Genomic DNA, 25,799 nt, shown 5'->3' with positions numbered 1-25,799 from the left:
CTGTTAAATATAACACTTCAACACAACCTTCAAAGCAGTCCAGCAGTCCAACAACGTAATAACTCCTCAAACCTAATAAGATATTAGACTAGATGATACTTCTCTGAGTTTCTGTAAAATCTGTTTTTATGGGTTTTACAATAAAAATGGGGAAAAAAAGTCATCTTTACTGGACAATATTTGAGAAATATAATTTTCAGCATAATCAAAGACTCCCTTGTGCTAAACCGGTAAGATAATTATGACTTATTTTGCCACGAATCTCGACAAAAAAGCAGATCAGACTCACCTTCTCCACTCGGAGTGGGTATCCATCTTTCTCCCACTTCACTGATGTCACAGGTGGGTTTGCATCCACCGGGCAGCGGATGATGCCTGGCAGTTTCCGTGGGACGTAGATGACCGGGGGCATGTTGATCACTCGGGCAGGGTCTGGACAAATAAGGGTCGGGTGATAAATCGACAAACTATAAATAACTGTTAATTTCTGAAAATGCTTGATTCAACATGTTTTGATTAACAGAAAAATCAAACATGTTTATAAAGCTTCCCAGATTAGGAAGATTCACAGCTAGAAGTGTTAGCGTCTTATCAATTTTCTTAATGCCTATCACTGCCAAATTTAGGAACACATAAACAGAGGCAGGTAAAATCAGCATTAACATATTTTTAAAAGTGCAGCATGTGGCATTTCTGGCAAAACTAATATCTTCACAACTCGTTTTATATATCAGGACAAAAACATTTAAATTTCAAATAATTTACATGCAGATAAACAACAGCACATCACATATTCTATTCATTATTTTATATAAACTAAGCCAGGATGGAGACGCAAGGCGTGAAAAAACAAGTGCGCCCCATGATTCAGCAGCTTGTAGAAGTAATAACTTTTCTGTAGGACTTTATCGGTCTCTCACATCGCTGTGGAGGAATTTCAGTCCACTCGTCTTTACAACGTTGCTTCAGGTCATTGAGGTTTGCGGGTATTTGCTTTTGCTCGGCTCTCTTTAAGTTCTCACAACAGCATTTTAATGAGGTCGAGGTTTGGACTCTGACTGGACCGTTGCAGCATCTCGATTCTTTTCTTTTTCAGTCATTCGGTTGCTGCTGTGCTTGGGATCATTGTCCTGTAGCATGACCCAATTTCAGCCTTTTCAGCTTTAGCTGTCAGACAGACGGCCTCACATTTGACTCTTTGAATACTTTGGTATAAAGAGGAGTTTGTGGTGGATGCAATCAGTGCAAGGTGCTCAGGTCCTGTGGCTGCAAAATAAACCAGCCCTTCCTCGCTGCACCGACAGTCAGGACGAATATTTGTGCTGAATTGTTGCGATTGGTTTGCAAAGGACATTCCTCCAGACGTCTTGTGGTTAGTTCAGATGCAATTCTGCAAACCTATGATTTGGTTTGGTTTCTTCGAAACAAATCATGACACTGCTTTATATGTCATCTATAAGTGTTCACCTGAGGTTGCACTTAAATCATTTTAAGACCTGCTAAGGTCTGCTCCCAAACCATGAATCTACATCAACTACAACAAATAGTATTAAGATGCTGTTTCATAAATGCTTCACTTATAGCTGTTTCTGTTCATGTTTAAGAGATGAATTAAAACATCTCCGGAGCATTTTCAAGGACTGGGAAAAATCAGAGAAGTAGAAAAAAAATCTCCTGACATGTAAGGAACATAAAAGAGGTGCTGAAAGGGGAATTAGTGGAAGAGAAGATTAGGCAGCAGCCAGCAAGAGAGTTCTCAACATAATCACTGCACATGCATGTGTGTGAGCAGCGTGCACAGGATGTGGTGAAGCATTACAGCCTCCAAAAGGTTTTTTAGTGTTCAATGCAAATTTTCTCGAGTACTATCGTTTCTTTTTTTAAGCCGAGTGAGTGAAATTTTGACATATTTCTGCACATACAGACTTGCTAAGTTACAGAAGATACTTGGCTTCGCATATAAAATCCAGAAAACATCCAGAAAACTATTGCACCACCATTTAATTTCTGCTTTGCTAGTCCAAGAAGTTTTTTACTTTGAGTTAGGAGTGTTTTTCCTCTCTTCCGGGAGTGATTCTCAGCTGCTTCATACATAAAGCTGGAGTTTGTTTTACATGGACCATCAGGACATTGGTTTATCGCCTGCTGTATGTGAGGCTAGTGATGAAGTCAGTGCCTGCAGTGCTGTGAATCCCCCAGCTCCCTCTCATAGTGTAGCACAATAATCAATGACCAGCAGCAACTTGGGAGCAAATTAGCTCTGCACAGTGGACTTATGATGAAACGTCATGTGTGTGGGAGTGGGGTTCTTCTCTCATCACTCATAGCCACAATCAAAGGAGAGCTGGAAAAATTGAGTCTGAGGACGAGTTTGTCTCCATGTTTGTGCACAGGAATGAGGCTGGAGCCGGAATAGATTATAATCCAATTCCTAAATTCCAATGAGAGTGAGAAAATGGTCAAATCAAAACTCTGCTGCCTTTCTGCAACACCTGACCTTGAAATTCAAGAAGGTTACTTTGCATTACAGGAGCAGCGCAGCCAAATACTACAGCAGCCTCCAGCACGAGCAGACTCCATACTGCTGCTGCTGCTGCTGCTCCTCACATGGCTCGCTGTACTAGCTCCCCGCCCCTCCCCCTCCCACTTTGTCGTCATGGCAACACTCACACTGAACAGTCAGGTAGGCTGATGCTGAGGGCGAGATACCGAGACTGTTGCTCGGACTGCAGGTGTACTTCCCAGCATCCTCCGGCTTGACCCGGAAGATGATAAGGGTGCCGTCGATGAGAATGCGCACTCGGAGCTTCAGATCGCTGCAAGAAGACACAGACGTTTTATCACAGCGTGTTACTGAAGCACACCGACAGGACAGGGCACACATCTACAGAGCTGAATTACATCAAGGTGCCATAAGAGAGCAGCAGAGAGTCAAACAGAAGCCAGCTGAGAGGGGTCCAAAGAACACTCTGTACAAAACGAGAGACTCAAATAAATCTGCTAATTGTCATAACTGCCAAATGGTACGGCCCTCGTGGTTTCCCTTTCAATTAAAAAAAAAATGACAGAGCAGACAATATTAATTTATTTTTCTTTGTTTGTTTTAAACAGATACTCAGGACTCACTCAGTACTTTAATAATTAATTACTTTAAACGAAAAAAAGCCTTTAAATAAAAAGTAAACGTAAAAAAGACCTTCAGGGCTTTGTTAATGGTTGATCATTTATTATACAGATGAGTTATCACATTTATTTAACGGGATGATATTAATACTTCTAGAAAAGAGCTGTTAAAGATTATTTTGTCAAATACTTAATTGGTAACTAACATATTTGTCACACTGAGCTTCGCAAATTGTTGTTGAGACTTGGTATCTGCTTCCTCCTGCCTTCAGCTTATTTGTACTTAATGAGAGTTTTGAGCATCTACAAAAAAGTTCTTTACAAAAACAAATGATCATCAGTATCAGTAAATATCAGCATCAGTAAATCAGTAAATTTCATTTAAATTAATAGCAACAAAAAAATGAGAAACCCCATATATAACAGTTACATAACTTTGGTTTGAATGATTTAATTATGTGTTGCAACTAAATCAGGATCATTAACATTAATGCTGACTATATATTATTTATTAGTAACTAAGAGAGCAGCCAAAGGGTATTTTCACTCATTTCTCCTTTTTTCTCCAACACCAAACAAGCAGCAAAAGTGAAAATGAGAATTAAACCAAGAGAACGCCAGAAGGTCACTGCCATAGCGGCTCATTTGGCTCACGATCCGTCACAGTTCACCGGTTAGGGTGAATACCCATTAGGCGATCACTGTGTGCAGGTTTCATTTAAGTTTAATCCAGAAGGAGTCCTTGTGAACTGTGTACGACAGGATGGACGATGGAAGTCTCACCCTGGTATAAATTCATCTGTCTTTCGGCTGGATGAGCTAAAAGATGTAAAAATCTCACTGGCCCTCTCTACAATAACACAGGCTGAACATTTGGCTCAGAACACATGACCGGATCTGTTCTGTTACACGCATGAGGGCATCAACAATTAACTATTAAAATTCATCATATGTAATCATATTTTATGTATAATCAGACTTTTGTGGAAATGTTACAGCTGTGAAATAAAAATGAGATGTTTTTCAAGCTGTTGTAGGTGCATAAACGCTAAAAACTGTTCATTTTAGCCAACAGCTAAGTGGTTGTAGCAATCGGCTAAAACGTGACATCACAAGATCTAATGTAGTCAAGAATCTTCATGGGCTGAAGGTGTAACTGTGAGCCAATTTTGGCTGCTCAAGTCCCGATCATGTAGGACTAGTTCACAGGCAAACAAACAGAGGATTTGTCTGCAGAGGAGCACACACCTGAGGCAGGGATAGCTAAGTCTATAAACACTTAGATCAAGTCCTTTACAACTTGCTGGTTTTGAAAGGGAAAAGATCACTAAGTCAAATTTCAGTACCATATGGCACATATAGCCAGAGTGTTTATATATATGCACATGTGATTAATCATGTGATCATTTGCTAGCTGTTCTTAAAGGCTATGGTTTGCTGTAAGCTGCTTAAATTAAACGTGTCTTACTTCTAACACTTGGCAATAGGCTCTTGTTGTGCAACCACTAAAAGTTTGATCAGTGCATAAATTCTGACTGTCTCATCATAAAGTCCCTCAACTAAATCTTTCCCATCCTGTAAAAAAAAAAGAACGAAAAAAAAAATCAAGATTGACGTTACAAAAGCTGTTTAAAATTAGTATGGAAACTTCCTCTGTGAAAGTCCTTCAGACACTTGTTTTCACCGCCAGTCAAAACCCTATTCACTAGTTCTTCCTTCCCACTTGTTCTGTCTGTCACTTCCTCACTGCAAAAGCCTCTCAGACTCTAAACACCAGCTCTGGGGAGCCTGCAGAGGTCCTGGCTACGCTTCATATCATCACCGCATGAGAGGCATATGATGACACAAGGCCTGAGTCATGTGATGTTGTCACCAGAGCGCACTAACTCGCCTGGCACGTTCCAGACGGGACCCCGGCAGGCCCACTCTTACTGCCTCTGGGGTCACAGCAGGGCATGGCACACACAAACTAAATACCCTTGGACAGTCGCTCAAAACGCAGCACAGCAAAGGGCTCAGAGACCCGCAATGTCAATCACATCACAAAAGCTCAGGGATAAAGGCCTTATGCAGCTTGCATGGTGCTGATTTAAATCACTAAGTCTTAACCTCACACAAGTGCTTAACTAACAAGTTTCCCTACACTGAGAGCGAGAACAGCCACAGTACAGAAGTGAACTTGATCATAACTTTACTTCTTGAAGTAGACGTTGTCCTCTTCCCAAAACCAGGTGTAGGTGAGGTTGCCTGGATATGCCTCTGCTTGGCAGGTAAAGAGTGCATTCTGGGATATGTTTACAGTGACATTTTCTGGTGGTGAAACGATGTATGGAGGCCCTGAAAGAAACAGAAAAAAGTGTTAAAAGCGCTGAAGCAGGCAGTCTTTTTTTCAATCCGCCTTATGAATGTTAATTCAAAATTTCCGTCTTTTTACAGCTTTGGTTTTCATCTCCATTTCAGCTTTTCTAGCTGCTAAATGGACTCAGGCCCATTTCCAGAAAAAGAAATGGAAAGATGGCACTGTCTTTATCTAGGTATATACTGTGTAGGCTTTGCCAACGCCAAAGAAGGCATTTTACAATAATATTTAGTGCAGTGCTTGCAGTATACACTCATCAGCCGTTTTTATAGGTGTTCAACTGCTTGTCGATGTAAATATTTATAGCAACTTTGGGATGTGGAGGAGCACAAGACAGCCAAGGTGTATCTAATAAAGTGTCCAGTGAATACTTTCTAATAGTTTCAGCTGGTTTTTGACATCTTTTGTTTGTGGATGAACAGTCACTGTCTAGAAAGGTTTGTAGCAGATGTTTCATGTCGCTTCATAAGCTTGAACTAATACAGTAAAGCTGACAGTGGATGAAACAGCGAGCACAAAGGTGCTAAAAAGCACAACTTCCTGTGGATTTGTTCTTTGCACCACATAAGATAAGATAACCTTTATTAGTCCCACGCGTGGGAAATTAGTTAACATATGTGGTGCCCAAAGCTCTTGTTTTATTTTTACTTAAAAAAAATTATATTATTGAATGTTAGGCATATATCATCGCCTTCACCCCAACCCCAACATAATAATTTAATTCTTTAAAACCTAAACTTATTAATTTTTTTCAAAATTGATGAAATTTCATTTAAAAAAAATCTTATTTAGAGGCTTTCACACCAACTTTGTTCTTTCGGGTGCAAATCAGGGTGAGAAAAGGCACACACTAAGTAATATTTACAGCATATATCATCACAGTCTGATTTAAAATACAGTAAGCAGCCAGCTGTTGTAAACTTAATACTAGTCAGCATTCTGGTTTCGCATGCTTCACACTGTAACCTTTTTCATCTCCTGAAGTGCTCTAGATTTGCTCTTAGCGCTCAATAAAACAGCAGAAGCCATGAAAGGTAAGCTGTCTTTTATGAGAAGGCCCAGATACAAACCTCCTGTTTGTTCACTTCTGAGCATGCACAGCCTTTTACATCACTGTGCAGATGTTTCACATAACAATTAAAAACAGATCACCAGACTGAGAACCATGACTCCTCAGATGTCTCCTGGTTATTGCTCCGCGTCTGCGAAGTAATCGCGTCTCTTATTTCACGGTGTTATTCGTGGTAATATTCAAACAAACTACAGCATCAACCTTTTTTGTTTTTGTGGTTTTGGTCTTGTTATATTGCAAAAACACTGCAATGTCTACAAAACTACAATGAAAGATTTCTGTGCATTTATCATATACGCATATCATGACTGAGACTTCTTGCATAACGATAAGAGAGAACAGGTATCGAATTGGTACTTCCACCAGAGGCCTGAAGCCTTAATGCAGTTGTATCTCATGCACCACCAGTTAAGTCTTCAGTAAGTTACAAAACAATCACCATGTTTGCAGTGTGTGTGTGTGTGTGTGTGTGTGTGTGTGTGTGTGTGTGTGTGTGTGTGCGTGCCTCCATTTACTGTACTGCGAAGGAGTGGAGTTATTTCTCTGCTATGTTTGCACCTACAGAAGTCAAGCGTTAAAACACACCTTAAAAGCAAGATGCTCAGTTGCTTGTTAAATACACACTGTTAACTCCCCCAAGCCCCGCTGTATCAAGAGACCGAGAGAGGCTGCTATCACAACCATCTATCTGATCTGTGTCTAGCAGAGAGCCTGGTTAATGGACCGGAGACAGACAGTGACGCGCTCTTAGACAGATCCTGTTGTATACACATGGCTGTGCACACATTCACATACAGAGGCCCCAGACTGAGCTATTGACTGCCCGATACAGACTCAGAAGGTATGTTACATACATCAGTACCCCAGAGGAGTGCAGAGCTTTGCCTTTAAGTATAAATAATGGAACCTAACTACTATATCGATGCAATCAGAGTGGTATGCCTCCGGTAGAGACGGGGAAAGATTTTTCTTTTCAATGAAAAATCTGGCAAAATATCAAAACACATTCGGATTCGACTTTTATATTTGTAACTTGTATATCTGTTTTACTCATCCTGAGGAGACATCACCTTGAACCAACAGACGGGTAGTGTGGAGCACTTCTCCCTGGTCGCTGTGGGCTCGGCATGTGTACGCCCCTCTGTCATCTCTGGTGATGCCAAGGATGGTTAGTCTGCCATCGTGTACCTGCAAATGAATGGGCAGGAGAAAGAAATAAACATCCAGCCTTTATATGGCAAATTTAAAACTTAAAAGCCCTTGTTATGTTATAATTAGAATGATACCATATAGATGAATAGAAGTACAATTGTATAGTACCTCGAATGTATTCTGTTCAGATCATGTAGTTTGTTAAATTTTACTACAGGTCAAAGTTTCATGCAAAAAAAAAAGACTTAAAAGTCACAAGTGTGTCCTGATTTATTAGCTCCAGGTGTGATTCCTGCATATGGTCACCTTGGTAACGTCTAACTCAGTGTTACCGTACATCCCTGTGTGCAGGCACTGATGAGAACCAATAAGCGGCGAGGAAAAACACATTAACCAAACCTCATAAATTATGCAACAGGTGGCGAGAGGCTCTGTCCATTCATGTCACACACAGCTGTAGTCTGTCCATTCACACAGCTGAGCGGAGAATCTGCTATGCCTGCAGAATTATTGCTATTCATCTGTCTCTCAGATGCTTTATGGTACAAGCAGAGCAAACAAAGCAGAGCTTAACTTTTGCAAGGTTGTTGGGGAGCTGCATCGCCGTCATAACAATGTTAATGGCGAGATAACACCCTCGTGTGTGGCACACTTGGTTCTAGGAGTGTAAACTAACCACTGATTTAAGGTGAATTTATTGCTTTGTTGGTTCAATAATGACTGAAGGAATGAAACTGTCTTTATTTTAGTAGAAAAATAATGCTCTCTTTCCAATTCCAGTTCACCTCCTTCACATGCAATTTACTTTAAATGACCTTCTCTTATTCAAGGCTTATATAAAGGCTAAAATGAATTACATTAATCGTTAGCCGCATTCACTCTCTAAAATTGAAATAAAAATTTTCTTTGTGTGATTAGTGCAAAATTGTTCGGTGAGCCAAACTGAGCATGCTATATAAGAATGATTGCAGTCCAATCATCCAATCATCACCCATCATCCAATCTTCAGGTATTTTGGGATACCAGGTGAGAATTGGAGATCTGGTCTGAATTTATGTTTCTAAACTATCTATGCCATGGGGTATTGTAACCAGTAAGCCCTTCTGAAAATCTAAACTGTAACTAGTGCCATAACATGATGTATAGCTCCCTAGAAATGTGAATATGCAGCCCGGGCAGCTCATAACAACTGCGACTGGCCCACTCAGTACTCTCATTTCCTCGTAATTCTAATGCTAACTAGTGCATTGGCAGCAAAATCTATGTAGGCTCTACATAGATTCAATGCAGACATAAAAATTTTAAATGCAGCCAATTCCTAAGTGCTTTAACCTGCATTATTTTTTAAATGACCAATAGGAGGGTTGTAAATAAAACCTGTCTTTACATAGAGTTCTTTGGAAAAACAGCCTTTGGTTCCTTTGCTCTTTGTCTTGTTATGAAGCTTAATATCAACGGTGGCTACATCCATCTTTTACATACAGTCTATATTTGGACCGAACAGTGAAATAAACGTAGCTTGTGTTTTGCTAAAGCCTCAGGCACACAGGCCTAGAGACTGTTTGACAACTGTCTGTCAGCCAGTGGTTGTAAGAAAAATGTGTATTCTCCAACCAGTCGGCAGCTGTGGGAGGTTGCTAGCTATTGTTTGGTGAAAATGGCCACACAGTGGTACACAATTCAGCATGTTCTATGCAGACGATGAGCAACTACGGCAATCTGCCAACAAACCACATCCATGTGACATTTAAGAGGTATGTTTAGCCAACATTGAGGTCCCCCAACTTTTATTTTGAAACTATTTTTCAACCATTACTAGACATCAACAAAAGACCGCCATCTGACAGACATTCAGTGTTGAAATGTTTGCTGGAAACGTTCAGTCAGAGGCTGAGTGTAACACAAACAAAGACACTCATGCACAAAAGGTTATTTTTAGCTAGCTTGTCATTGCTAGCTATCAAGCATGTTTCGGGGACAGCGTGGTCTAGCATATTTTTAAATCCTGGCATTTGTTGTTGCACTGAATCTAAAAAAGCCAAAGAGTCTAAACCACTGTTAGATCAAATCACTAAACTCATACACACCACAAATGCAGCAGTGATGTTAACACACAGTAATCTTAACAGAATCTAAAGACATGCACTGGTCGTCATTCTGATCCAATACTTTCTGTGCCATAGCTGAACTCAATCCAAGGTGAGTGTGAGGAAAGTAAGCAGAATTCCAACTTCTGTCCTATGCACTTCACTCCAGTGAGAATGATATTTGGTTGGCTGCCACTGCCTTCCTGAGTTTTTTAAGTCTTCTTTTTCAGTTTCCTGGTTACTTAATAGATCTTTTTTTCCGGGCTTTAAAAAAATGAGGAAAGTGAAGAAGGAGGAGAATGTGGAGGATGAGTGTTTCTGCTCCTCTCTAACCCCGTCTGTCACATTCCTCCCTTTCTCCATGACGTCTCCGTGGATCTGAGCATGTGGGTGAGCAAACATATCCTAATGCTCCCTATCGCACACACACACACACAGCTCTCCTCTCAGCACAGAAAGGAGCACTCCCGTATTTTAGGGGAGATGCAGCAAGAAACAGGTGAATGTACGAGGGGAGACGATAAATGCAAAGTGAGGTTATTAGAATTTGGCATTTGGCTCTCACTAAAGATTTTCCTTTTTAGTGCAACATTCATATTAGGGCTAATGTAATATTGATGCCGAAAAGGGGAGATTAATAATGCATCAGAATGTTGTCTAATCGTTTACTGAGGGAATGGTGTTAAAGAGAGGCGACTGATGGTGGGGCAAAAAAGGCGAAAATGAAAGGAAACGAGGCCTTTAACAGACACGCTTCTGTGCTGCTGTCACTTCCTTTGCTGTATGTTACACAGGCAGCTGTGAAAAGGTGATAGCGCCTGCAGCAGACTGCAATATCAGACACATACGAGAATGTGAAGGCATGCAAGCACCTTTGAAAAATCCTAAAAACAATTACAAGCAGTATGAAAAATTACCACCGTTGCTACACTTCTTAGACACGATCAGCAATCTGCTTGCATCTGTTACAGGCGTTTGTGCGTCTGGTGTGTGTGCGTTTTGTTTTAGCAATTAGCTGATGTTTGAGTCAGCCTCCCATATCTAACTTAACTTTTGCAAGACTAACTCCAGAGATGAATTTGCTGGGGGTCAGACGTGTAGGTGCAGGTAGTGCTTCTCATAGTATAGTGAGAGCAAGCGATCCTCCACTCCAGAGAAAGTGACACTTGCACCGCTCACTCAAGATCCAACATCCTATGGCTCTAATGCATCATCGCTCGTCGAAGCTTTTGCCACTTTTGAATCATCTGTCATGGAGCTGTGGGTTGACTGTCTTTGATTTGTTGCAACTAACACTACAAACCTGATTTAAATGTTTGCAAGCACTGAGGCAGTGCCAGAAATATCCTTGCCATGACATCAGGCTGTCTGCATTTGGGAGTTTAAAAAAACAGTCAGGCATCACCAGACAACAAAGAGGGCTCAGAAATGTGAGGTGTGCCACTAAGCTGTGCTTAAAATTGTTCAGATTATGCAGGGTTTATTTTTATTTTTCCTAACGACATCACAGGGAAGACAGAACAGCCTGACTGTCAGTCATCCTGGAGCGATGACATAATTGTGTCCTAAATAGCCAAATATCTGCAGCTTTCCACTACTTGTACACCAAGTCTGTGGTGCAATGTTTTAAATGTACAAAAACGATGGGATGGTTCTGCTGTTTTTTCAGACTTCGGACAACACATCAGGTTTAGAGACTAAACCACAGCTCATGAAGCAGCTCGACAATAGAACAAACTGACATTAGCCCGAGTGAGACATAGTCCACAACATACTGTCAGTACAGATGGGCTCAGCGGATGATGCCATCTGTGCACAAACCCCACTTCTATTTTTGCACACAATCATAAATCGGAGTTATGTCCATGATATTTTCTTACCGAGTATTTTGCGTTGGTTGCAAGCTCCTCCCCCTCCCTCAGCCAGCTGATCATTGGTTTTGGATTTCCCTGGGCAGAGCAGCTTAGCGCAGTGCTTCCCCCTTCCTTCGCCTCCACGTATTGCGCCGGCGTCTCCGTGAATGAAGGTGGAGCTGGGGAGAACATAGGACAAGGAATTCTTGGTACCATCCCAGTATCCAGACAGAAAAATCTCAAAAGCTATTCTATGGACTGGCATAGGCCCTTTTCCCTCACTGCTTCTTAAGCACAATCATAGGTTTTCCTTACATTGATTGACTGGTGCAGTTGATTGATTGGATTGATTCAATGGTAACCACATGATGTGTTAAAAAGACCTTTGTAACATGTTACTTCTAACTTTTGAGACTGCCTTACCTCATAATCATCATCACATGTTAAATACTTTGGTTCATCACTAAATACCTGCATATTACTTTAACATAAGCCTCATAAGCCTTTATTTGGAGAAAGGTGGAAGAGACACACCAAATGACCAGGGGTGGAATCGCACCCGGTCCTCAGTAATACATGCAGCACCTGTTTAATGTGTTTGGCTACACCATCAAGCAAAGTGCTCTTCTGCACGGCTGTTGTATTGCAGGCACATGTAGTACAGCTTTCCATTTTAGGGGGTATCTGTTTACAGCTGGTTGGGCAGTAGGATCACAAGTGGACAGCCAGTGGACATTTCCATTGAATACGCAATTGTAGTAATTTGAAATCACTTTACATCCTTAAGCACCTTTAATATTACAAAGAAAACCCCAGCAATGGGCGAGCACTTGGTGACAGTGGGGAGGAAGAACTCCCTATCAACAAGAAGAGACTTCCAGCAGAAGCAGGTGCAGCAATCTGCTGTGAGCAATTCTAAAGTAAAGGGAATGAGAAGAATAGAGAGGATTCAAACAACAAACAGACAAAACTACAAAGCACAGGCTGGACTAGACAAAAGTTAACTCTCCGGATTCAACAAATGCGCCGGCTCATTTCAACTTCTGTCAAAAGTGTGGTTTTGTTGTAATAGTTTACAGTGGAAATGTGGATCTTATTGAGAGTTTGTTGCATGGAAGTCCTACACCAGAAAAACAGATCTGAAGGCAACAAAATAACCATGCTAATGTTGTGGAGACATCTTTGAGTCTCTTTGGGGCGATCGTGGCTCAAGAGTTGGGCGTTCGCCTTGTAATCGGAAGGTTGCCGGTTCGAGCCCCGGCTTGGACAGTCTCGGTCGTTGTGTCCTTGGGCAAGACATTTCACCCGTTGCCTACTGGTGGTGGTCAGAGGGCCCGGTGGCGCCAGTGTCCGGCAGCCTCGCCTCTGTCAGTGCGCCCCAGGGTGGCTGTGGCTACAATGTAGCTTACCATCACCAGTGTGTGAATGTGTGCGTGAATGGGTGGATGACTGGATATGTAAAGCGCTTTGGGGTCCTTAGGGACTAGAAAAGCGCTATATAACTACAGGCCATTTACCATTTGAGGCTATTTAGATATTATAATACACATAATATGTGTGTTATTTTTTAGATAATCTCAATAGATATTTAGGATTCAGTTAAATGTTTTAGTTTGATATTGCAAAGCAGCATTTGCTAGCAGTGGTTGCCGCTGCTCTCCCAAAGTGCGGGATAGGATTAGGGTTAGGGAGAGCGCATAGAAGTGTTTATCGTGTGTTTTCAATCTCCAGCTGACCCCACGTGACCCCAAGATTTTTGTCCACAGTTATTTTGACTGAGCAAGAACTAGCTAAGAAAACGCATCCAAAATGCGTCAAGCAAAGAAGAACATGTGTACGCATGATTCAACTGTTGAAGCTGTCAGGCCAAAGTCATTTGTGACTTTGAGACACGGGACACAAGCCAAAAAACCGACACACTGGTGACATATTTTCCCGTTGTGTTTTCGCTGGGCATCAGGACAAATTAGTGTTTACAGTACAAAAGATACAAGGCCAAATGTGTCCCACGTTGTTTGAGTGAGAATAATGAGTCTCGGCGGTCATTTACACTTGTATTTAGTGCTGTCCACTCATGAGCTAATTGTCCAAGACACATTTCAGAAATCTGAAGTAAATAGGGTCTAAGTCAAACAGGCATTCCTCAGATAGGACATGATGCAACACTTGCACAGTGGGACATGTACCAGGGTTGATAACAAGCTCCCCTGCAGGCTTCCTTCTTTTTGCTTTGTTTTTTAATACAAAACCACTTTGTAACACTGCTGCATTTCCACCTGATGTATCCGAGCTTCGCTAAGAGTCACACGGGAGCTGTTCACCAGCTCCTGCAGGCCAATAAACTGTGGCTTCCTCAGCCAGCTGCTTTCAGTGGTTCAACATAATATTTTGATTATAAGTAGTGGCACAGTGTTTAGTTAAATAGGGGGAAAAAGGCACTGCTATACAAGTGGGTCACCGCTTGCCGCTGGGAGTGCTGCCATGCTTAGACTGCACACAAGCACCTGGCATGGAGTAAACAAATTGGCCAATTAGCACATTTAGACATCTGCCCGTCCATTTTGCCCTCTCGCTCCCTAACACTCATTACATTATATGATACAGCAGATTAATGGAGATTCTAATAAAATGCATGACTGATTTACGTATCATGCAGTTGATGGGTCGGCGGTTACATTAAACGGATCATGATGCATTATTTTAGTTAAGAGGCAACCCTGTGCCGCTGCTTCACTATGAGTTTCTGCATGTATAGTATGTCGCTGATTGTCACTGGTGGCTGCAATATGTATGCAGCCAAGTACGTTTACTCAAGAAAAGCAACTTTAAGCTCATAAACAGCGACATGCTTCGGCTCCAGGACATTTTGCGTTTCTGAAGAGGAGATCTCTCCTTTAATTTATACCAGTATTTCATAGAGAAATATAGAAATATTTATAATAATACAGCTGGTGTTTCCTCTTTCCTACTTCATCAGTCATCTCACAACAAGTCCAATTTATGTTGTGATCTTCTTGACCTGACTGACTTCGTTGGAAACCACTCAACAAAACCAGATATTGGTAAATAGTAGAAAAATGCTGATTGCACTCTAATGCAGCAGCATTAATAGCACAATGCTGCTGCATTACAAACATGGTGAACATTATCTGAATGTTGTGTCCTTAAGAAAGAAGAGAAAATCCAGCATAGACCTGGCACCAGATTTGAGAGAATAATCTGACTCTTCACTTAATCAATCCACTGTTCACTGAAATTAGCCATCAATAAGCCATTCTTAAGGATGGGAAAAACAGAAGACATTTCTGAGCTACGTCAAGTTACATGAGAACTGTGCTAAAAAATCTGTGAGAAAACATGATGATGAATCCAAATTTGAAATTTATGGTTCAACTTGCATAAATATATACAGAGCTTTTGCAGTCATCTGTAAAACACAGTGGAGACTCTCTCATGGTTTGGACTGCATTTCATCCAGTACTTTCAGGGTTTGATCCACCATGCAATATCATCTGAAAAACATCTGATTGCCTTGGCTTTATTTGTCACCATGAGAATGATCACAAACACAATGCCAATGCAGTAAAAGCATGCCGGGATAGAAAAAGACACAGTGGAAGACTGTGCCATGGATTGGCCTCCCCAGAGCCGGGTCTTCAACATTATTGAAGCAGTGCGAGATCATCTTGACAGAGAACGGAACAAAACGCAGCCAACATCCAAAGAAGAGCTTTGAATGTCCTTCAAGACGCCTGGAGAACTATTCCTGAAGACTACTTGAAGAAAAGGAAATTAGAACTGTACTGTTTTTGCTTCATATACTGCATTATCTATTTTCCTAGCAAAATATAAGGAAATGAGGGATGGCTCAAGATTTTTACATATAGAGTATGGGTGGATATATTTAGCAGGTAATATTTCTGCACTTTTACTCGTGAGACATTTAATTGTAACGTGGAAATTTTACAGCACTGGTACTTTCACTTAAGTGAATCACCTGAGTACTTGCTCCTCCACTGTAAGCGCTGTTATTCATTCTAATCCCAAAGCTTTTATCAAGGGAATAAGCACCAGCTGACAGGAAATAGGTGGCATACATGGTGGTGCTGGTGACAGCAGCAGGCACTTTGGTCAACTTGGGATTTGTTTCACACCGTCAGGTATAGCTCATCACAGAGGAAGTGTCACAATACTTGGGGAACCTGGGAGTTGCTCTACAAAAAAAGTAAGCTGAGCATTAAATCTGCGCCCTACTTACAGCATCTCTTCATCAATTATATACATTAAAAGATGTTTGGAGTTCCCAAACTCCCCCTGTTCTTCTCTGTAGGCCATGCAGCACATCAGCAGATGGCCTGGATGCTAAGAAGCAGGGTAAAGGCTGTTCTTTTTGAAGGCTTATTTACTCAAGACTGTGTTTGCGTCATTTTATTTCCTTGCTTGTTTTGGGGGGTTTTTTGTTTTCCTTTTCTTGTATCTGTTCCTAAGAGAATATGGAGAATTGGAGTACATATTTTCATTGATTTCACATCACGAGTCTCAAAGGTTTAAGTGTAAACTGCTGCAGAGAGAAGAAAGAGGCACTCGGTGACACTTTCCTCCCTCTTCTAATGTCAGCATACGTAAGGTACTCCACAGCGTCTCATGTGTAATTAAGAGGAGAAACAATGGGACTTACTTCCTCTCACTTCTTCACTGCCACAATCCCATCCATCTCTTTTCTTTAGGTGGACGTAGGTTATTTTGTAGATTAGATGATCATACTAACATAAACTCTTAACTTCAAAAACAAATGTGCATTTATCTCGGTTTGTTGCTTTCCTCCTCAAACTTATAGAAAGAGCTGCGTGAGCACAAGGGTGCTTTTATGTCTGTCAGATTTGTTTTTAATTACAGTGAAAAACTGATGTGAGTCATCCACATTTGTCTTTTCTAGGCATGTTTTTGGAATACATCATAGCTTTTAGGAAATTTGATATTAACTCTGGAACAGGCTGTGCTGGAAGTTATCCCTACTTACTATACAGTCTAAATTTTATTTGAATGTCTGAATCATTAACTGTAATTCTGAGTAATAAATGGCTGTAAGACTAGTTTCTGTTCATTTAAATTAATACTAAAACGTTTGTGCATTTCCATCACAGTGAGACCTTTGTGACAAAAAACATAATCATTCAAATCATCAACCAGTTGAATACGGACATTTTGAAACAACTAACAAATACAGTGAGCCTAAGGATAAAGCTTTCCTGTGCTTAGAGCCAGCGACAATATAGCAGCCTCGGTTATGATGAAAACTATGGAGACGAGTGAAAACGAGAAAAGTCCTGTTGTCAGGCGAATTTACAAATACGCTGGAAAATGATGTGAATACCTGACATTTGTTTGTTATATCAATCTGTTACACCTGCTTGTGTTTGCTAAGGCAAAATATGTCAAGTAAAACTTCAGCTCATTCTGATTTATTCCAGTACCAGAGCACTTTATTTTCAGTTGCTCCCATAAGAGAAGACCCTGCAATACTTAATGCAATTAATGCAGATTATGAGAACCTGAGATTAATTTTCTTAACGATGGAAATGTGAATATTTTAAATTGAAGAAAAGTGAATCTTTGATTGTGTATGCTGCCAGTTAGACTTTTTAAAAAGAAATCAGTATTGGCCAAAATTCCTATCAGCATCCACAGGGCAACAATTACAACCTGTTAGGGTTGGGCGATATGTAAAAATTTTCCAATCGGCAATCGTCAGTCCAAGAATCGCCGATGGGTGATATATTCGCGCATGCGCAGACTTTTTGATGGGCGGAGCAATGTAATCATGCACGGACTGATTTGCACGTTTATGACACAGAAGAAGTCCAAACATGGACAAAGTAGTTGAAAAAAGCAAAACAAAAACGCTGTCAGCGTTAACGCGGCTTGAACGCGGTCATCACGATTAAAATTTTTAACGCTCTCAAACCATCTGGAGCGCAGAATGAACAAAATTTGGACAAACTGCCGAAATGCGTTGACAGAGACATTTCAGGGATTTTGCGCTTCACATGGGTTAATTGTTAATCGCATAAGTCATGACGACGGCGCTGACAGCACTAAAAAAATATAAAGTCGCCAATTTGGGGTTTCTTTGGCTTTAAACCAGATGAAAAAGGTCAACCTAAGGATGTAACCAAAGCGGTGTGCCACTTGTGCAGACGTATAGTGCGAGCAAAGTACTGAAACACGGCTAACTTGCAAGCGCATGTACGTGTCCATCATCCGGCTAAGTTTGCTAGGCTGTCACCAGCTTCTGCAGCTCCATCAACAAGCATTTGGGCGCACTCTGAGGAGGCTGCATTTGCTCGCAGATGAAAGAGGGTGCTGTTAAAACAGCACTATTATTTTTTTTTCTCATGTTGACTGCTTCTATTAGCTCCTTCTATTAGACAAATATATCGTCGATAGTCGATATATTTGTCCAATCAGCTCGATATATTCGTCCGATCGAACCTTGCAGACAAGGTTCACTAAAGTCTTCACCCAAATTGTGTTCAAGGTCAAAATCAAATCTGTCATTTTATATATAATAACCTGCGAATTGTGATGGATTGTGAGCCAGATAAGCTGCTGCATTACTAACGTTCTGGTTAATACAAGCACACAGTTATACAAGAGTCATAATAGAGAAAAACATTTGTTAATTTTAGCTTATCATTTTTATCGGGGCATCTTATTCACCACACACACAGTATTTATTACATTTTGTACGCCCACCTCTAATTTAAATTTGCAAGCTGGGCTCCCGTAAAGTCTGGAGGGTGATTGTTCACCCCAGACTCACCATAGTGGACAGCACAGTGACTGACAAAGACAGATACACACGGGTAATAAATGGAGCTGACATTTGGGACCCAGTTGCATCGACCAAATGGGACCTAAATGCCAAGCCATCACTAACCCAGTGACATGGTGGCAAGGTCTGATTGTGTCTCTTTTTTCAAGTTTAAATATGCATGGATAAAATTAAAATCACATGACAATGATGGGGCACTTTCTTTTTGCTTTCTTAAAAAGCTTACTGATGCTTGAGGACTATGCTTCTTACAAAGGCAAGAAGAAGACGAGGGAGGGAGAAAACAGAGAGAGAGTAGCCTTAGTGTCTTTTTCGGGCACAAGGCCTTGCCATCTGACACCTGCCACTGAGTGGGCATGAATTCCCTCTCCGCTTGGCAGGAAGTTAAGGCCAGTCACAGGAACTCAAAGAAGCAGTATATGCAAATACTAACGGCCAAAGGAAATGAGTGCCCTTAGTGTCTGTGCCTAGGCCAGACGAAAATGGCACCTGCTTCCTTCACAGACCCCCATTTAAGGGACAACAGTAGCAAAAAGGCTTCATATGAACTCCCCTGTTAGATGTCTAGACGCTGAAACAGCTTTTGATTTTTTCATGAATGTCTGTCTGTTGTTTACATAACAAAACTCCAACTAAATATTTATACCAGCAAAACATGTCCATCTGTGAGTAGAGCTGTGCGTGCACTCTATCGAGAGCGGCATTGCATACATACATGAGGTCTTACAAAATGCAGACATATAAAATGCCAAATATACATGAGATTCGGGGATATTATTAGATGTGTTGAAGCCAGAGGAGCTCTGTTTCTGTTGGAAGGCCTGACAGGAGTAGAGACCAGCACACGAAGGAGGGGAGGGGGGCAGTTGAAAGTGAATATTGATGAAGCAGCTACAGAGATGCAGTATGCCTACACAACAAGACATTCATACGCACACGCCTACAGATGTTCACAAACTCCAAACATCACAAGAGTGCGCAGGTGACGCTCACTATGACCGATTCACCCTATCCGACATTAACCAGCAAACAGAGATTTCTTTCAGCCGCACACAAGCACGCGAAATGGGATGCTCTCGTGTCAGCTTTGAGTTAACGTCCGTTACATGGAGCACGCGTTAGAAAATCATTTGCAATGCCCGATGTGGCAAAACACAAATTCAAAGCAAAGCACCGATAATCACCATTTTTACAAAGTGATTATGCTGTGCACTGGACAGTATAAATGATCTTTTTTTTCATAGAGAATTTTGCACGCAGTGCAGTGTAATCACTATTCAAATACGAGAAAAGCATCTTGTAAAACATATGCATGATCAACTCAAATATGCATGACTTTCACACAGCTCTCAAGCTCGAAGTTCAAAGACCAAAAATATACATGTGAATGAGCCTGACAGTACTTTGTCTCTAAAGTCTCTCTCTAACAGCACAGAGGATTACAGCTTTCTGAACTTAGAGTCCTGTGACGCTTTACCGCAAGAAATTCACCGCTTTCGGTTTCTCTTCCAAAAGTCTGCTTAGGAAACATTCCCTGACACATAAAATCAGTAACCAAAAAGCTAACAAAAGAATTGCGACTGATAGTACTCCACAATCTCGTCTCCTGCACGAGTGTGCCGCGGTTTCTTTATTGCATCTTTGCTGCGCCGTGCATCTGCAGCAAGCATCGACTGTAAAACAGGAGCTTACTGCGAATATCTTTCCGAAAAAGGCTGAAACGCACAGAGTACAAAGGCATCGCTGCGCAATGTGAAGACACACTTTGCACAGGAGTCTCTGCGCCGCTGGGGCATTCCTGAGAAATGCAAAGGTGCAGATTTTTTTTCCGCCTGGTCATCAGTTTGATAGCTCTCAGACTATCACAGACAATCCCTGCCGGAACCGCCTTAAACTAGACACAATCAATCCTCCTCTAACCAGACGCTCATCCCTTTTTTTCCTTGAGGCCTTTTATAAAGGAGCTACAGGAGTGACCTAAAACAGTGCCTGACTCAAATACACTGATAAATTTGAATTTTTCTGTAAATGAAAGATGAGTAAAAGAAGGAGGCCTGTGAGCAACTAAAAAAAGGTCCAGTTAGCATAAAAAAATGAATGAAATTAAATATTTAAAGCAAAATAAATAAATAGATTTTTTCTAATAACAATGTACCATTCCCACATCTTTAATTGAAATGCCAATGATAAATCTACGTGATTATCCTTATCATAAAAACACACGGAGCTTAAGCCGATCCTCTTTTCTTTTTCTTTTTTTTGTCTTCACAGACTCACACTTCCAGGTCAGAAGGTAGGCTGTTTGGCCAGATGACTCACCATTGACTGTGAGGTGCACCCAGCTGCCGTTGTGGAAGGTGTCGTACTGCTGCTCCAGCATCAGGACCCTGCACTCATACCAGCCCTGGTCCTCGGAGCGCACTGGGTCAATCTGCAGGGAGGCCTTCCCATGCAGAGAGGCTCTACCTGCAGACAGCAGGGAGGGAAAAAAGCAGAATTAACCACTTCAGTACTTTAAATGTATCTTTAGAGATACCACCATACACACACCCAAGAGCTTTGCTGGTCACCAAAAAGATCCATCATAGCAGCTGGGGGTTAAGTGCTTTATTTTAGGGCAGTGGCTGTAAGAGTGTGAGTTTTATTTCTGCTCTGACAGTAGTCCACAGCTCACAGTCGTATAACGCTTCTAAGCATGTTCCAGATGTTCAAAAAATAATATATAAAGATAAACTAAAGATTCATATATTTTCCTTTTCCTTGTAAGGGCGTCGTAAACTCAAGCCTTTTGATCCGCAAAGTCAGGTATGACAAACTGATTCATTTTTGAGGTCTTTTTCAAACTGCTTACTCGTATTCAGGCACTACATCAGACTGGAGCCTTTCCAAGCACTAGATGGAAGGAAGGAAAACACTGGCTGCCAGTCTCTTGTAGAGCTAACACAGACAGACAGTCCCAAACACTTACTGTACAGTCATACTTACGGGCAATTTAGAGCCTTCAATCAACCTGACTTCTAAGTCTCTGAACTCTAAGGAAACACACACAGATATAAACAGCACGCAGAGTCGATTTGAGAGCAGAATGGTTTTGATATTATGAGGGAATATGGACATTTTCCGTCTTGACAGAATGTCAAGCCCATAGCCCGCTTTAAAGAGGAGATGGTTATTTTAGTTTAATGTATGAGCGCAAACAGCTGTAAACAGCTGACCTAGATTCAACTGAAGATTTCTTCAGTCCTCTTAATACACAATTAAAAGAATACAGCCGTAATTATAATCAAAAGAAAAATTCTGACCAGTAGGCTTTTCCCATATTATGGGACCGATACTGGTTCGCAGGCACTGCAGTGAGTGCAAACAGCAGAGTGTATGTGCTTAAAGTGGCAGAGACACAAAAAAGACCTTAAAAGATGCCTATGGGCCAGATTTATTAAGAATGATGCTGGTAAATCAGTTTATGCGCTAACGTCACTCACAAAAATCTCTGAGATCCCACAGCTTGCATGCAATCTTGTCAATACCCTTTCTTTCTAAATAATGACACAAATGATTTTTATGCCAAATGTCACTGTATAGCAATCAGACAAACTACTAAGTGGACAAGAAGTTTTATTTGTTGCTAATAGGTGTTTGTGGAAGTCTTTTCTCTAAGCCAAACTTCTGTTTCATAGGGTTACAACAGAATCCCTATGAGTGTCCCCAACACACACACACACACACACACACACACACACACACACACACACACACACACATATATATATATATATATATATATATATATATATATATATATATATATATATATATATATATATATATAAATTCCCAAAATGTAAAACTAGTTCTTTAACTTATTAAATGTCACAACTTTTACGAGCATCCACATGGGCCGAAGTATTATGATTTATCCTTAGAACTGCCAGTCACACCTTTAGCTGAATTTTAATACAGCGTTTGGTGTCGCTGTGGGAAAAGACCAGCTTTCCACTTCACATAAATGATCTTTCTTACGAAACTTCTCCATCCCCAACTCTTTTTACTTCAAGGCTGAGGATAAATTGGAATTCTAAAAGGAGGAAATCACAAGGGATGAGAGACATTCAGGAAGCCAGGCATGGTGAAATCTTCAGCTGCTAAGCTGTCTGTCTTCAAGCCTCCAGCCCGCTGCTCACATGGCTGCATCTGACAGCCCGACAGACTAAAACATTCGAATCTCCTCTGTCTGACGAGTGTTTGGAAATGGAGCATTTTTCCCAACTTTGATGTGTAGATGTTCTGTAAGCACTGTTTCCTCTTACTTCAGACTAAATGTCAGGCAAATCTATCGATGCTGAGGGCGGGCTGAATTGCTCTACCGGTACAAAAATGCAATAGATAGATACCCAACCCTGTGATTGCTGCCGTGGCTGGGGTAGAAAACTGACGTTTTTTTTGTTAGTGGAAAATCAATACAGTACAGAGGAAGCGAGAGAAGCGCGGACTGCAGTCTTGCAGTAAAAAGGTAGATCGTCTTTAAAAAGTCAGGGCTATTTTTGAAGTGCTGAGTGGGGTGGGTGGTGGCATGAAGGGTAGGGATCAGTCTCAGCTTCTATTTGTCAAGGAGTGAGAGGGTGCTGCTGTAAACAGAGTTAACAGCACTGTATCCACGTCAGAATGGGCCTCCTGGGTATACACCACTTACACAGTACAGGGTTCTGTCTGCTGTGAAAACAGAGGGGCCAACACCTTGTTCAGATCACATCACAGGCTATGTCAGATAGGAAAGCTTTGAAAAGTAAATACTGAAGATCCAAAGTGACAAAGTTGGCAAACACATTGAGAAAAGACACATTTTAAGTCAGCTGAGTTTCACATGTGAGTAAAAAGAATATGGCTAAAGGAAAACGTTGTTGTAGTAAGAGTACAAAAAAATTTGAATTCAGTCTTTCCCCATTATAGAGTGAAACGGCACATCGTGGTTAATTCAGTAATCTAAAGCCTGGTGCACATTGCTTTTGGGTTTGTCGCCGATGGTTGGTCACCAGCAAACATCCCCGTGGTTTGCTAGTAGACTGGTTGTCTAGGTAACGCTCTTATGTATTTACTACCCAGTCATTTGTCAGTCCTGCACTCTCATTGGTGGTCAGTTTAAAAAATTGAATTCAGGGCTCCCTATTTTCACATTGACTGCAGTTATTTCATCCATCATTGCTTGAAGTCACTGAATATCATTGACTTTACATGCGCTCTTACTGCTAGGCGCTTGCCGTGCATTCCTTTGAAGCTGATAGTTGTTTACTTGAGAATATTTCAGTCACCGGTTGAGAAAAGATTATCTCAGGTTACGCACACTTTCTGTCACCAGCGGTTATTTTATTGTATATTGCATAAATTTTTTACACAACATCTTTTTTCCCATTTGCATTTGAACATGCAAACAATGGCACACATAAATCCAAAGCACCAACTTCATCAAAATCATAAAAAAACATATTGGGACCTTCTGATTTTCATGTTTTACCTGCTTTAAACCTGGCTTTTTATTGAACTTTTGCAAAACTTTGGAAGTGTTTTAGCTAGTATAGTTTTTAATTCCCTGAATCAGCTTAATTAGAAACCTTTTTTTTGTAGATTGTTGAGGGTTGAGCCAGAGTCCATGTTGTACCTTATGACTATTTCTCTTCCATTGAAAGTTTTCATTTTGTGAACAGTGCTGGGCTTGGAAGCAAGGGAGGCCGCCTGGTTTAGTTTCATGCTAAAGCTACCACACAGTCCAGACTTGAAGGTACATCGCCTTGAAGCTGGAGAAGGTTCTATGCTCTGGTTGCCTCGGTAACCCACTAAAATATTTACTACAAGTTCAAACGTCAGTTAACAGTGCTGTCGTGCTTTTATTGGATGTTGCTTCAGTCGCTCACCAGGAAGCTGAGATAAATGTATCTTGGGTCACGCCCGCTTCAAATCACCAGCGGTTATTTTGCTCGCGGCTGCTTGAAGTCACCAAATGTCATTCATTTCCTGTGATCTCAGCTCGCCGGATCGTTTGCAGCATGGACGCAGGTTTTCTCTTCGGATCAAGCACACCTTGCTGCTTTTTAACGTGAATGTGTGGTTATTTTACTTTTATTGCTTTACCACATTAAAACCAGCGTATTGCATGGCTGTCAGAAATTTCGATTTTGCTACATTTTTTGAATTATGTCATGCTAAAATATCCACTATTGATGCATTACTACTAACAGGCTGCTCCTAACTCAGCCCTGAACAAGCAAAACCAAACTCTCTAAACAACTCCTCTTATTTTTAATATTAAGAAAAATGCAACACATTGCATCATCTCTGCATCCATCTGCAGATAACTGATTATTACATATCCGTATTATCCACATGCAAGCTGGGGCTAAACATGGTGGCAAAAGAGATATGATTCAGTTTTCCAACAGCTTGTCCCAAAGCGGCAGGATCTGACACTAAAATTTCACAAGCTGCACATCTGAATTATTGATTGTGTCTTTGCTACAGCAGGCACAAAAATAGATGTTTTTTAATGTTATAATTTCCATATAGCTGCAGGTCAAACTGGCAAACAAAATGATCCAGGATAGCAGAGAGATCTGTATAATTTTGCATTTTGCATCGAGTTAAAGAGGCAAAAAAACACACACACACAGCTGCAATGAAAACATCTCGTCTTAGATTTGAATGACACATAGAAATGATTGTGCTATAGGTCTCTTAACAGTCTTTAAAACCGGATAATTAACAAGACTGATAGGCCTAGACAAACCGATGCATTGAACCCGAATGGATTCCTGGAATCAAAAGTGCAATCATCAGAGTGAAAATATGCGCGCAAGTAAGTACAGTATTCATGGATAATCTTCTCTGTTTTGGTAGCAGCTGTGTGATGGAATAATCACACATTTCCTCTATTCATCAACTTTATTCATACTGAGTGATAACGATTCATGGGAATAGCCCAGATGAGCTCTGAGACCACACGGGCCCATTAAGCGCCCAAAGGAGCATCTCATAAACTGCAGTCCAGTGTCATTATTACGCTGTCACCATGCACATGCAATCCCCAGAAACACTTTAATCTATGTAATGAGACTGGCTATATTCAAGTTGCATCTGTTCACTGGTAATTCCTCAACAGTGGACCTAATGCCACATGGCGAAGGCCCACTAGTCCAAGTGAGCACAGTGAAGTGTAGAAAAGTGCTGTTTGTTCACACAAAAAGCTGTTAGTCACGAGCCTAAACAGTGAAACGCTTCAGCAGCTGCAACGTCTACTGTAGCCACTGTATAATAAAAAGGGGCGCTCCCA

The 25,799-nt window shown here is 41.0% G+C and overlaps 1 protein-coding gene across 2 annotated transcripts in view; it reads right to left on the bottom strand.

Moving 5' to 3' along the window:
- The window catches only part of igsf9ba (immunoglobulin superfamily, member 9Ba), a 71,995-nt gene that overhangs the window by 21,489 nt on the left and 24,707 nt on the right, over positions 1–25,799 (bottom strand). For both annotated transcript variants that reach the window (XM_085370767.1, XM_085370768.1), the window contains exons 3-8: positions 20,801–20,947; positions 11,674–11,825; positions 7,625–7,742; positions 5,319–5,460; positions 2,671–2,816; positions 290–432 (exon numbers count right to left, since the gene is read on the bottom strand). In XM_085370767.1, coding sequence (XP_085226893.1) covers positions 290–432; positions 2,671–2,816; positions 5,319–5,460; positions 7,625–7,742; positions 11,674–11,825; positions 20,801–20,947 — 848 coding nt within the window. The remainder of the gene's footprint in view (positions 1–289; positions 433–2,670; positions 2,817–5,318; positions 5,461–7,624; positions 7,743–11,673; positions 11,826–20,800; positions 20,948–25,799) is intronic.

Source organism: Diplotaxodon limnothrissa, linkage group LG14, assembly GCF_057381915.1.
Source record: "Diplotaxodon limnothrissa isolate DT_005_m linkage group LG14, D_limnothrissa_male_GT1.1, whole genome shotgun sequence".
NCBI lineage: Eukaryota > Metazoa > Chordata > Actinopteri > Cichliformes > Cichlidae > Diplotaxodon > Diplotaxodon limnothrissa.
The sequence above is the reverse complement of the archived record's forward strand: the minus strand, read 5'-3'. Positions and strand labels throughout refer to the sequence as shown.